The sequence below is a fragment of the Eulemur rufifrons genome, chromosome 1 (genome assembly GCF_041146395.1).
Source record: "Eulemur rufifrons isolate Redbay chromosome 1, OSU_ERuf_1, whole genome shotgun sequence".
Lineage (NCBI taxonomy): Eukaryota > Metazoa > Chordata > Mammalia > Primates > Lemuridae > Eulemur > Eulemur rufifrons.
The window spans coordinates 89,492,860-89,508,081 of NC_090983.1; the positions used below are offsets into that span (position 1 = coordinate 89,492,860).

The 15,222-nt window shown below is 36.4% G+C and overlaps 1 protein-coding gene across 1 annotated transcript in view; it reads left to right on the forward strand.

The window, feature by feature from the left end:
* Positions 1–3,199: 3,199 nt before the first annotated feature.
* The window catches only part of LOC138387537 (E3 ubiquitin-protein ligase RNF138-like), a 43,032-nt gene continuing 31,009 nt past the window's right edge, over positions 3,200–15,222 (forward strand). Inside the window, 2 exon segments of the mRNA XM_069474625.1 lie at positions 3,200–3,464; positions 3,467–3,850. Coding sequence (XP_069330726.1) covers positions 3,200–3,464; positions 3,467–3,850 — 649 coding nt within the window.

Genomic DNA, 15,222 nt, shown 5'->3' on the forward strand with positions numbered 1-15,222 from the left:
AAAAACTCATAAGCTTTCATGATCCTCTACCCCAAAACAAGGACTTGGAAATCTAAGCTCTCTTACTAGAGTAACAGAGGCATATCTTTTTATGCCTGACCAGCACTTTTCCAGCTTAATAGGGAAAAAGAGTAAGGAACAATGACAGGAATTGTTTTCTAAGCAAAATGAGAAAACACCAGCATGTTGGGATTTCTTCCCGTGAGCACATTCACAGATCAGGCCTCTGTCCCTCTCATGTAGCCAAGACAGTGACCAGGGATGGGAAGTAAATGATCAATTCTAGAATTGTTGAAGACTTTGCACTTCCAAATGTCACTGAATCCACAGCATTGCCTGGAAGCTTGTTAGAAATGCAGGCTCTCAAGACATACCCCAGAACTGCTGATTCGGAATCTTCATTTTAACAAGAGTCAAGGGATTCATAAGTACCTTGAAGTCTGAGAAGTCCTGATTTAGGAGATAAAATTTGCAGAACCTGGTGGTAGATGAGATATGGAAAGTGAGAGAGACAATGGAAAAAGAAAACCACAGACTTTCAGTCTTCCTGATAAATAAATGTATTCATTAACAACTGGTGCACAAGTAGATGGAGATGAGTAGTTAAATAATGGCTCAAGGCAGTGTCATGTACAACAAATGAGTGTGCAGGTCCAGTTCTTTGTGATGCAGAACTCCAGAGAAGACAAATTGCCCATGAGTTGAATTAGTTTGCCTTTGGTTCATTCGGAAATATTTAAATAATATTCTTGACATCATTAAATGAAACAACACATCACAAGTGCTTACAGTGATGCCTGGCATGGTATGGAGACAACCAACCTTAGCTATTGTTAAGGCTATTATTATTGTCACCATTTTTATCTTTTGTCAAGTAATTGGACTATTAAATGAAACTGTACATTTAGAGAATAATACCATGATGATGAGGGTGTGGTACGATTATATAAGGCCAGTTTAATTACTGGAAAAAAAAATTGAAAAGAAAAAAGTTGTCACTTTTAAAAAGCTCAGCAACAGAATATCCCACATCAGCACTTAGTGGATATGCTTGCAATTAAAGTCATAGTGTGGAATTCCTGATTACTCAGCTTTTGCAAATTGAAAGAATAATAAATAGCACAGAAACAAAAATGGTTACTTCTTCAGAGATGTACAGAAACAAACATCTAATTTTTGTGTTATGCTTGTTTAATTAGGTAATTTACCATAACATATATTTATCAGACAAAAGTACAGATAAGATGAGGCTCTTTTTTTCCTTATATTGTTTTATGAGTATTAATTTATTCTGCACAAAGGGACTTGCTGATTCCCACATAACAATGCTGGTGATTGAAATTTACAGACAAAAGACATAAGTGTGAGTATAAAATATAAGAAACAAAAAAGAGGAGAGAAAAAATATATTTAAAAAGAATGAACTGTAGCAAAAAGAGGCATGAAAACACTATTCTGGTTTAGTACAGTAACCAATTCCACATCCTGGGAGTAAAGAAATCTAAGCTCAAATGTTAGGTCACACCAAACAGGAAAGAAGACTCATATGTGTCACCTAACCTCTCTGGGGCTCTTTTTCTCCATCTCAGGGGAGACAAGCTGGGGTCAGTAGAAATCAACTCAGAAACAGTGAAGACTTCAATATCATCATACTTTATTTAAGGAACAGGCTTTGAAGTCAACTGTCCACTAAACTGGCTTTGGGGCCTTAATCAAATTAACTTGTTTGCATACTAATAAACAAATAAATGCTAGAATGAGTAGAGGAAATAGTGCTCAGATTAACTTCTAGAAAGCTGCTCTTGTCACTCAGGAGCTGCTGGGAGTGGAAAATGAAGACAGGAAGTGAGTGTCCTGTTGGATCTCCCCCATTTTTCACTCTGCAGTAGCTGATTTTTACTTTTTATCTCAGTTTTCAAGTAAAAGTTTGTTTGAAAATAGGTTTCCCCTAAAAAAAAAAAAAAATTGCAAACTATAGTGCCTATTGCGATATCTCACATAAAAAAAATACTTCAAGTCCTCAGCCCTCCTCATCATGGCCACCATCTGTCTTCATTGAGGAGAAGCAGATGACTATAGGTTATCAAATGGGCACTATGGCTTGGGTTGATGACCAATGAACACGGTGCACAGGAAATAAAAATGGACAGTGAGTATTCAAGTGGAGTCAAACACCAGAAACTTGCTGCAGCATTCAAATAGACATAGGTGGCAGGTATATTTAGTGGTAAAATGCAAACGTGTTTAGCATTATAATTGTTAAGAAACTTAGAAAAAATCCCTCTGATAAAATGCTAAACATCTGAATATTCTAATAGTTGTGTCATTTAATTAATATTTTCACTCTTCTTCTAGCATTTGATGGTATCCATTCATGTCTTCAAGTTTGTCATGCCTTTTTTGAATTTTTTTTTTTAGGAGAAAACCACTTTTAATTAAAAAATAAAGCAATACATTTCAAATAAGACTCTGTGTTTAACAACATAAACTGTAATTTGCTGAGAAAAATAGCTTTCCTAAGTGGTATTGTGAAATTTAGGTTATCAGAGTATCAATAGTTTCCAACCGTTATCCTGATTTAGCTACAATATTAAAAATAAGAACTTTTCCCCATAAATTTAATTTCCATAAATTAAATCTCTATAGCCTATCCCTATCCCCAATGGACTGTCAAAAGGGGAGATTTTAAACAATCATTTCTATGAGTTCCCAGATAAAAGCAAATAATTTTCCTTATAAAAAAGCTTGAATGTGAGACACACAAAACTTAGTATTTAACTCAATTTCCACAAAACTTCCAAATACAATTTCATCAAGATGATCTTTACTACAATTTTCCCTTAAAGTTCTCAAATCCCAGAATGGTTTTAATTTGACATACTGGACATATTAAACTTTGAAAGAAATTACTGAAGTTATTGCTTTAAATTAGAAAAAACTATGGTCAAAAGTCTCTTTAAAGAGAGTTCATTATACAGATATTCTTACTCATGTAACTGCAGAGAAAATGTTCAAGCACATAGTAAACATCACTCTTTAAAAATGACAGAACAAAAGCATATGTTAAGATGTATGGCTTTTTTTGAGATTATTACAACTATACGTAAAGTCATTACTGTTTGATTGAAAGCCCGGACCTGGGCCATCACCGTCAGCTCGGCCGCCTGGGTCTCCATCGCCCTGTTCCCCCGCCCCCACCATGGCCGAGGAGCTCTCTGCCACCACGTCCCACACCGAGGATGATTTCTACTGCCCGGTCTGTCAGGAGGTGCTCAAGACACCGGTGCGGACCGCGGCCTGTCAGCACGTTTTCTGTAGAAAATGTTTCCTGACAGCAATGAGAGAAAGTGGAGTACATTGTCCCCTGTGTCGTGGAAATGTGACTAGAAGAGAGAGAGCATGTCCTGAACGGGCCTTAGACCTTGAAGTTCTCATGAGGAAGTTTTCTGGTAGCTGCAGAGGCTGTGCAAACAGGTTAAATTCTATCGCACGAGACATCATTACAAATCTTGTAAGAAGTATCAGGATGAATACGGCGTTTCTTCTATCATTCCAAACTTTCAGATCTCTCAAGATTCAGTAGGGAACAGTAATAGAAGTGAAACATCCACATCTGATAACACAGAAAGTTACCAAGAGAATACAAGTTCTGGACATCCCATGTTTAAGTGTCCCCTGTGTCAAGAATCAAATTTTACCAGGCAGCGTTTACTGGATCACTGTAACAGCAATCACCTATTTCAGGTAGTTCCTGTGACATGTCCTATTTGTGTGTCTCTTCCTTGGGAAGATCCTAGCCAGATTACTAGAAATTTTGTTACCTTTTTTGAATTTTTTATGAGTTACAAGTGTAGGTAAAAGAAATTGACAATTTTAAATTGACGTAGCCTATTTTCCTGAGATTTTAGATAATTTTGCCTCTATTTGGTTATTGTGATCTATTCTTGTTTATATGTTTTTCATCATATACTATGAAAGAAGAACCATTATTATTAATATTATTGATAAATAAGCATAGCTCTATCTTTACGATATTGTATCAGTATGGGAATATAATGCATGGAGCATCCTTTTAACTTGTATATTAGCAGCTAACACAAGGGCTCATAGTGGGCAATGATGGATATGGTGATATAACTCTACTCTATGTTACAAATAAGGCACCTCTATGAAGTGTGCCCAGGCTGGAAAGTTATGCATACATAAATTAGCTAAGAAAACACCACATTTCTTTCTAGGATTTTCATCTCTACCTAAAATCAGATGTTCCCAAAATGGAAATAGGTAGAACTATCGTGCAGAAGAGAGTTAACACAGCAGGGCTGAGTCTGCGATCCTTAAGCCCACTTGCAAGGTGGTCCCATGGCTGGCATCTGAGACAATGGATTTTGAGAGTGTTCCTGCCATTCTCTGGTAAGAGTGGCTCACTGTGCCTAAATTGTTTACTTAAACAATATGGTTTAGGCTGAATACCTGCTTTCCTTTGTGTGTCTAAAATTTTGGTAGTCAAAATTCCAGATACCCAAGGATGGCAGAGAGTGCCTATATGACCTGTTCCCAGCACTGAGGCTCTAATGCTTTTCCCTAGTAGACAACATTTTATACACGTCACAAATGACTGTTGGAAGAATTAAGTGTGTCCTTTGCGACCCCACTTGGAGAGGACTCTCAGAAACTTGTGCCTGGTTTCCTCTGAACTTCAATCCATGTGTCTTTCTTGTTGAAGATTTTGCATTTCATGCTTTCACTATAATATATCATAGCCATGAGTATGACTATGTGCTGAGTCTCATGAGTTCTCCAAGCTAAACATCAAACTTGGGCTTGGGGACCACCAAGGCAACTATATTATTGTGTGTTTTTAAAATATTCACTTAAAGAACAGATTGCCTACTGCGTGTCAATTGCCTACTATGTGTCAGACACTGTTCTGGCTACTGCGGGATAGAACAGAGTTCAAAACAGAATATTCCTCTGCCAAAACTAAAAGATGTCCTAATTGGTCTTAGAATACCAGAATGTCCTAAACACTGTTTAGGCTCAAAGTGCCTACTTTAGCATAAATAAATTAGAATTGTATAAGCAAATTAACAAGATGACTCCTAAAATACTACTTCACTTGATATGTGCAGAGACCTCTCTGTCCATTTCTGATAACATGCTAACTCCTTCATTCTCCATCCTTTTGGTGCCAATTTATCATGACCAAACTATGTAATTTTGCCTGGATGTTTTTGTAATTATTCTCTAGTGCTTCAAAGGGGTATGTTTCACTTTTCCAGTAAGTTGAGAACAAATAATACATTTTTTTGTTTGTTTTCTTATCCTAGGGTTGCTCAGTCTGATGTCCTGCAGACAAAGTGTGTTTCAAAAACATTTGATAAATTTTTAATGTGTTCAATGAACTGAAACTATTGCTGCATTTTTGCCTTTGAGCTTTACTTTTTAACCTCATAGCCACAATAAGTTCATATTAAATTTTACTGTAGGATTTTTCCAAAAGAACTATGACTAGAGGGTAACACTTTCACCTGGGGCTTTGTCTAACTTGTCCATGACTGGCAATTACAGTTTTTGTCCAGATGTGACTTTTGGTCCAGTTCCTGAGCCTCCACCAAACCCTACAACTACAATAACACATGATGTTCAGGGTATTCAATGCTTCAACCACATGGCCATGAAAGAGAACCACCGACATTTGGCTCAAATGAAAATGGAGGCGAAGTTCATAGGCATAGTCACTGTCACACAGATTTCATAGAACTTACAGGTTCAGAAAAGTGAAGACGTTCTGTTCCATTGTTCTTGCTTGTTTTTATCCTTCTTGATCCCAAAATAACTTTAGGATGAAAAGACAAGGGAAAGCAGTGAGTGGCAGAGGCGTTTGGGGAGCGAAGGTCTAGAGAGGGGATTCTGACATTCAGAAACTTGTTAAAATGATTTGGAAAAGTTCTACACACAAACTAATAGGCAAAGTGTGTCTTTGTCAATAATGAGATAATCTATTTTTCTACTATAGTAATCAATCCCCAAACAAAAGATTGTGATTTCAGGTATTGCCTTCCTTTTCCAATCATTCCACGTCATTGGGTGAGAAATGAGATGAGTGTATGTCAGAATCAGACCTACAGATTAATCAGTGCTTTCCTGGGCTACATTATAAACATATTCTCAGTCCTAAGTCAAAAATACAATTTTACGTTACCTTTTTATTGGCATCATTACACATTGTTTGGATTCTGAATGATGAAATGGATTAATAATATGTCTAGGAATGATAGTACAAGCTTTAAGTACATTGCTTGAGGAATTTATCACTATGAATAATCTTGAATTGTGTAGTAGCCATTAATATTTTTTTTCCTCCTGTGAAGCTGTCAGTGTATTTTGTATACCATACAGCTACCTATCTTTTATTTGCTTGGTTCTGATTTGAAAATTTCTTACATTTATTTTTTATAATTTCTCCCAGTATTTGTGGATTTTTTAAAAATGAAATGGAACTGTTAACATTTAGAGCTTTCTTCTCTTGGATAAAGAAACTATTATTCACTCTTCTGAGTGAACTGCTAAGGCATGGTAAAGATTAGTGCACTCAATGTGGTAAGTTCTTTGTCTCTAAATTAATCTAAGTATAATGCACTGTTCTAAATTTATAAGTACAGTTGACCCTTGAACAACAGGGACTTGAACTGCATGAGCCCATTTATACATGGATTTTTTTCAATAAATATATTGGAAAATTTTTTTGAGATGCAACAATTTGAAAAAAACTTGCAGGTGTACCATGGAGCCTGGAAATATTGAAAAAACTAAGAAAAAATTAGGTATACCATGAATGTATAAAATATATGTAGATAATAGTCTACTTTATTATTTACTATCATAAAATATATCCAAATATATTATAAAAAGTTAAAATTTATCAAAACTTATGCAAAACATGGCACCATTTGCAATCAAGAGAAAGGTAAACAAACCTAAAGAAGCAGTATTAAATCATAACTGCATAAAATTAAGGAGCACATGCTGTAGTACTGTAATAATTTTGTAGCCACTTACTCTTGCTATTGTGGTGAGCTCAGGTGTTGCAAGTATTGGCTTAAAACACCAGGTAATGCTGGTCATCTCCATCTGAGCATTTAGTCTCTCCAGTAACTTGTGCATGCTACTAAAATGTGATCTCTTGTGGTTCCCCGTGTTTAATGCAATGCTATAAACCTTGACTAACACCAAGGTGCCCTTATGAAGTGCCACTAGTGATGCTGAAAGTGTTCCTAAGAAGCAGAGAAAAGTCATGACATTACAAAAAAAAGTTGAATTTCTTGGTATGTCCCATAGATCAAGGTCTGCAGCTGCTGTTGCCGCCATTTCAGAGGATCTGATAAATAGATGACATAAACTTATGGTATGGATAAATACAGTATAGTATTGTCAATATATTTTCTCTTCCTTATGATTTTCTTAATAACATTTTCTTTCATTAGAATATAGTAAATAATACATATACAAATAGGTGTTAGTCAACTGTTTATGTTATTGGTAAAGTTTCTAATCAGCAGTAGGCTATTAGTGGCTAAGTTTTTAGAGAGTTAAAAGTTATACTTGGATTTTCAACTGTGCAAGGGGAGTTGGTGCCCCTGACCCCCATGTTGTTCAAGAGTCAACTGTATACCATTATATGCCTACTGTAGATATTTTGTATACATACCCCAATATGAGCATTTGCATCCTGCATTTAGGAAAAGTGTGTTGACTCATAACCATAAACAGCTCTTTCCTGTGTTCAAGTGATAAATTCTCTTATGACTATTTGTAATACAGCAATCTGGCCAAACTAACTTGAGTTGGAATGCTTTGGCCAGCTAAAAACAAAACCTGTTTAAATGTATAACTGACAGATCAACTCTGGGAAGTCACCTTCTGAAAATAATAATCCCTTTCTCTTGACTAAAACCTGCAGTGGAGGCAGAAATGGGCAGAAGCTTAGCTGGTTTGATCATAGAATTCTACCGGAAGAGCAACATAGTTAACCAATCCAGATACATAAAAGGAGAAAATAAAATGAGGAAAGAAAAACAAGTCAAGAATGGTTTTGTGTGACCCCAACATGTGCATAAGAGCACTAAACTGTCAACAGATCCCAGCTCCTCCATAGTTCCTTAATTAATTTCAGTTCTCAAGATTAATGTAGCATCATGTACTCAAGTCTCCATCCTGTTTCCAGGGGAACAAAGGCCAGAAAGCTGTTTCTGAGTTTACCACGGATGTTTAGTGGAGAGGCTGTCTTTACCTGGGTGGGTCCTGACACTGGTTGGCCCTAATTATCTTGTAAGGCAGGGGATATATTGCAAAGAACTCAGGGACTTGGGCATCCGTGTTTCTGGGTTTAAATATTAATATTAGTTCTACCATTTACTCCCTCAGTGATCTTGGGAAAGTTACTGAGCTACTACTATAAGCTTCAATTCTATTTTTAAAATGACAGGCAGCATTACCAGATAATGTTGGAACATTCAAAAGAATACCTGTGCCGAAAAGTAAGGAAGCAGCCAATAAATAAATAAATAAATAAATGAATAAGATAGTATGTCAAAGGGACACAGGAGACTACTTGCAAGAGCTCCCAAAACCAAGGGAAGAACAATTAGAGGAAGAAAACAAATAACATAGTACTAGATTACAATCTAAAGTAAAAATAAATACAGTTTATTAAAGAAGAAGAAAAATTGGACTTGTTAACTAAGGTGTCTGTCACTCAGTAAGTGACAGAAGGAAAATAAAAAGTCAGTTTTTCCCAGGCACCAAAGACTATGCATTGTATAATCGCATTCATGCGAAGGTCAATGACAAACAGAGCTAAAGTGTGGTGTTGGAAGTGAGAACAACAGGTATTCTTAAGGGGTGTGACAGTGACCGGGTAGGGGGTGTGGGCATGAGAAGACTGCTCAAATTATGGAGGTGTCCTGTTTCTTGCTCTGGGTGCTGGTTTCATGAAGGTGCTCCCTTTCTGAAAACTCATCTGCAGGTAATACAACAGCACGGTGCTTAGACTAGACATAGTTCCAAAAGCTCCATGCTAAGTCCACTTTCATGAATCCATATATGTTTTCTTTCAAGCTTCAGTCATGTTTAGATTCTTCATTTCAGGCTGGGAAAAAAATAAGAGAAAAGACATTTCCCCCTTTCTGAGCAATTCAATTAGAAAATGAGGCAGTCATTTTTTAACACAATCTGGTATTATCGGGGGTTGGTTTGTAACCAGTAGCAGACAACTAGAAGATGTTGCCGTTGCAATTTTGACTCAGAGGCACCACACACTTAGAGCAGGCTCTCTCCTGAGAAATACCTATCAAGTAGATTTAAAATAAATTAGAAAAAGAAATAGGAAGAAAGGTGGGGGGGTGGGAGGAAAAGGACTGAATGAAGAGTCAGCGAATGAGCAGGTTTCCACTTGAAATTTAAATTGGCAGCTGGCACCATTTGAATCATTCTGCATTTAATATAATTTGAATGGGGTAGATGATAGTCTTGCATTTTGAGAAAGCAAAGCAAAACCTTGAATATGAGGAACGTACAAACCTCTGTTATTTCCCACAGCTCAATTTACCACACTTCCCTTCACTATGCTTAGAAGAAAATGAGGTGTAGGTACTTGAGTTGTTTATTCCTTGTCAGCACAATGCATAAATGATGTAAGTTTAAGATTTAAACCACATGATCTGCAGCTATACGCTATTAAATGGAATTAATGAAATGAGTGAAAACAAAACCTCAAACTTGTGGTTGATTGAAAGATAAATATCTATAATGTGGAAACTAAGTTGGGCTTAAAAGATAGTCATTAACAACAAAGTTACCATACTAGTAAAGGTTAATCAGTTAAGAATGATATAAAGAAAGGAGAATTTAATTAGCAACAGATATATATATAAATAGCTTTTTATGGATTTAAGAGAATGTCCTTTATTTCACCAGAACACTGATTTTGTATATTTATTTCAATTAACATTCAGGACACAAACATCTCAAAAATACAAACACTTCATATACAAGGAACATTAACATTAGGCTAGAATATGGTCAGAGAACAGAGAAATGAGTGCAAAAGAATCTTATGAGCAAGGTATTCTGACAGGCATATGAAAATACGTACAGAGATCTGGACATATGTGTGTGTGTCATCTCACAAGTTAGAGAAGGGAATTAATACTTATTGCTCTTTTAGAGAGATTGGGTATTCTTCCTGTATTATCACATTTATCTCATGACACTGAGAGATCTGTGTTGCTTTTCATCTTATACATGAAATAACTAAAACTTGGAAAAAATATGTAACTTTAGGCTCAGGAAGCGATAGAAACTATCAGAATTTGAACACAGGTCTTATGTGATCCCCAAGCTACTGTCCTTGAACAACACTTTGCTGACATCTCTTAGTGAATACTAATGAAAACATACACATCAGAAAAATCTCAGAAGAATTTTAGATGTATAGGGGCATGAGGGAAAAATATGGGGATTTAAAAAATCCCATTCTTACCCTGAAAGGGCCAGGTTCTGGTACAGAAGATAAAAAGAAAAAAACAAACAAATGATGAGTAATTCTAGGAGGTGCAACTGATCCGAAAAGAGTTGAAAGCTTCAAGCAGACATATTTGGCTCTCAACTGCCCTTCAAGCCATCTCTGTGGTGTAAAGAGAAATACAGACTTAGGGATTATCCTGGTGAGGTTTGAAGTCTGGCTCTCCACAACTCTTTGTGTGACTTTGCCTACAACTCTTTGTGTTTCTGCTCATTAATTCATGAAGTGGGAGACATGATGTCTGCACCATTGGGGTTTATTGTGAATATTGAATATTATGCTACATATAAAGAACTGAAAATGGCACCTGGAATACTTTAAGCATTCAGGTGTAGTTCCCTCCTCATTTCATAATATCTCTTGAATAGAATTAAAAAAAAAAAAGGACAGCAGCAAGGGACTCATGTTACTTGCTCTGCCTATGGAAAAGAAGAATTTTAGAATCCTGACAATTATTTAACCTCGTGTGGATCAAGCATATGTATAGGTATTGGTTCTATTCATTTGCTTCTGTCCAGATGCTTGGATTAATATACATAAAGCTATTTGTTGCTTAAGGGGAAAAGAATAAAACATTCAAAGTAGAGTTACTTATTGATGTGGATCCAGTTCACCAGTTTCCAAATTTCTACTTTGCTGTGTTACCAGAGATCATGTGGAAATGTCTCCAAGTGTCTGCAGTTCACTCAACTTCTCTAAGTATTGACATGGTGTTAGAAATGGAAAAGCAAACAAGCTCAACAATCACTCAAATATTACTCACTCCCCATTTAAGCTGTCAGCTTGGTGAGGACATTTTATGTAAATTCAACAAGAAGTAAAAGAATTATCTAGTAACCAATAACCTAAATACACAGGGTGGAAATATAATCAGGCATGAGGTTCCAAGAAGGGTGTTTTCACAGTTGTGCATAATTTAAAAGGAGAGGGCAAGTATAAATATAGGTGACAAGGGATGAAGTTATTTACACTTTAAAAATATTTAAATGTGGTTTGATTACATCCCCAAACAACTTTTTCTGCCGGGTTGTGTGGTGTAACTAAACATAGCCTTGCATTCTGGTAGATCTGAAATGTAGCTACTCGGTGGATAATTAGCCTCTTGTATTAAAAATAAAACCTATAAATGTCACCTCATTAGTAGGATCATATCCTAACTATTACCTGTTCTCTTCATGATCTGGAATAATCCACAGAACATTTAGAAATCTAATGGCCAGAATGAAATAACCAAGGCTGGTTTTCAGGTCTATTGAGTGTTGTGGGTCAGTAATGAAAAGTGACTACTCCTGGATTTTATATCAATGAGCTCTGAAGGGAAATGAATAAAAGGAAAAGAACTTGGAATTCAGGAATTTTCTAGTTGCCTCATTTCTACTTTTTATATTTTCTTCTTAGCTTTCCTTGCACATTACAACATTCTATTCTCACTAAGGATATGATAAGTATTTGATTCTTAGATCTTTTCTTCCCAGGGAGTCCATAATTTCATCAAATAATAATAATAATAATAATACCATAATCCAATTTTTCTAAGCATCACCTGTCATTGGGTTCAAACATGGTCATATTAACATAAATGTTCAACCGATGATAGCTCTTAACCATCGAGGAACTTATTTCTTCCTCCAGATTTTTTCCAGGAGTCACCAAGAATACATTCTTTCACTATTCGCCCTTCCTGAGAACACAAGAGCATGGCTTCTCAAATGCTGAGCATTCTACTTCCTTCTCCTTTGGACCTAGTAGTGCTCTTCAGGATGCCCCCGTGGTATTGAGAGGTACCAGTGCAGTACTATGAACTCTGGGACAATAGGGATGAGGCTTGGGCAACTCCTCCCTTTAACCAAGTCGTTCTTGGTTACCTGTCCCCTGAAGCAGGTGCTTGGCCAAGACACATACAAAATGCAGTATGACCAAACTCCCTTAGTACCTACGCTATCCCTTTTCTCACGTATCCCTTAGGACTGGCTAAGTTATGCTACCCCCGAATCTCAGTGGCTTAAAACCAAAAAGTTTATTTTTTTTTTTTTCTCTCTCACAAGATATCTATCAGGAGTTAGCAAGGGAGTTCTGCTTGCTGGAGGCCCTCAGAGACCAAAGTGGGTGGATCTGCCTTGATCTCAAATTCTGCTGCTTCTTATGCCAGAGGGAAAGGGAACTATTTAAAGCACAATTAAATGTTTGCCTTGAAAGTGACACATAGCACTTTCACTTACAACTTATTGGTCATAATTGTCACATAACCCTACTTGGGGAAGGGGAAGGTTCAAGAAATACAATTCTACCACATGCCCTAATGGAGGGGGAACTGGAGATCGTTGGTAAACAGAAGTACCACTTGTAAAGAGGTAGTTCAATACCAGGTAGAGTGAGGACCATTAACAGTCTGTCATCAGTATTATCCTCCCCGACTTCCAATCCCCTGCCCACCTGTTCCCTGGCACCTCCACACCAGACCACTACTCCTTCTTCAGGAAATAAACAAAATCATCCATCCATTTCAAGGAACTAATTCATGCAAAAAGATGCCTTCAGAACTTCTCTACTCCTTAGGTTCACTAACAATCTAATCTGGATTCAGCTAGGACACCTGACCATCACACATTTTTATTTCTGAATAATGTCCATGTTACAAGCTCCTTTACAAGCTGATTTCATTCTCACAAAAACATTGAGATGTAAGTAAGCCATGTGTTAGTATCTCCATTTGACAGAGTAAAGCTAAATCGCAGAAAGATTGAGTGACTGGTTTAAGACTATCGAGCTCGTTAATGGTAAAGTTTGGTTTATAATTTTAGAATTCAAGCTTAACTATTTTTTTCTAACAGGGCTATTTTAATTTCTTCTCACGATTAAAAAGGGAATAAATTTAATTATACCCTATAAACTCTAGGGAAGTTTCTTTGCTTTAGTTGTATTGTATTTTTTCATAATAACTGGGAATGATACATTCAAGTGTGAGTAAAAACAATTTGTTTTTAAATCTTAATGAATTTTTCAGGAAGGTACTAACATGTGTTGATAAACTGAGTAAGTGGTCACCAGATTTTTAATTTTACATATTTACTAACCCCCAAAGCACATATCAGGAAAACTAGGCATATTACAATAAAACCAAATACTGGTTGGTAATAATGAAATGAATAATAATCTCAGTTAATAGTATTGTAATCCAACAAATTGCTCAAGTCAAAATTTATAATCCTTCTTGAGTCTTCTTTTTCTGAACTCTCCAGCCCCATCTAATTGAGAAGGAAATCCTATTACCTCTTCTTCCAAAACACTGCAAAACCAGCCTCCTCTGACCGTCTGCACAGCCAGTCCGATCTGCCAGCATCCTTCCCATGGAGTGCAGACTCAGCCTTGAGACTTATTTCCCTACTTCCGCACTTCCTTACTGGAGTCATTTTCTGCCCAGCAGCCAGAATAATCTTTTAAAAAATACTCTTCAAAAGTTATGCAACATAATGCATATACAGACAAGTGTATAAAGCATAATTACACTGCTCAATTAATTATTGGAAGGTGAATATTCCTGTAGATATTATCAATGAGATCAACAAATAAAATATTACCTGCACCTAGAAGCATCAGGGAAAGGGATCCATGATCAAAACCATTGTATCTCCCCTAGATGTAATCTTTTTTGAATTTTTAATTGATATATAATAGTTGTACATATTTTTTAGGTACATGTGATATTTTGATGCCTATATGCAATGAGTAATGAGCAAATCAAGGTAATTGGGATATCCATCCCCTCAACCGTTTTTTCTTTTCTTTGTGTTGGGAAGATTATAAGTCTTCTTTTCTAGCTATTTTGAAATATACAATAAATTATTTTTAACTATAATTTCCTTACTGTACTGTTGTGTACTATACTTTTTCCTTCTATCTAACTGTATTTTTGTTATGGTAATCATTTCCTTGCCTTGCATTATATGTATCCACAAATAATACAAATTTTCTAATTTCTTCTTGAATAGTACATAAAACAAATCATGCAATTTTTATTATTTCTATATCTAGCTTCTTTTATGACATATTTAACCATGTTGCTGTGTGTTTCTGTGGTTTTGTTGATATAGTTGTTTCCGTTCTCTATTGCTGTATAACAAACCACTCCCAACTGGCACTCCCAAGTGGCATAAAAAGAACAACAAAATAGTTGTTTTACCATGTTCATAGATTCTATGGGTCGGGAATTCAAACAAGGCACAGCTTGGAGATCTGTCTCTGCTACGTAATGTCTGGGGTCCCAGCTGGAAAGGCTCAAATGACTGGGGACTAGAATTGTCTGGAGTCTTCTCCACTCACATGTCTAGCCCCTGGGCCAAGCAGCTAGTACTACAGACCACGGTGCCTGCAAGTGCCCTCTCTGTGTGACTCAGGCTTCCTTACAGCATGGCTGTGTCAGAGGAGTCATATTCCTTATATACTGGCCCAAAACTCCAAGAGTGAAAGTTTCTGCAGTACTGGGCAGAAACATGCCCTTTTATGACCTAGACTTTGAAGACAAGCAGCATAATTTTCACCAAACTCTGTTGGTTAGAGTTGCCACAGCTCAAATAGATCCAAACGGAGGATATATGGATTCATCATATTTCAAACAGCACAATAGTATTCCATTGCAT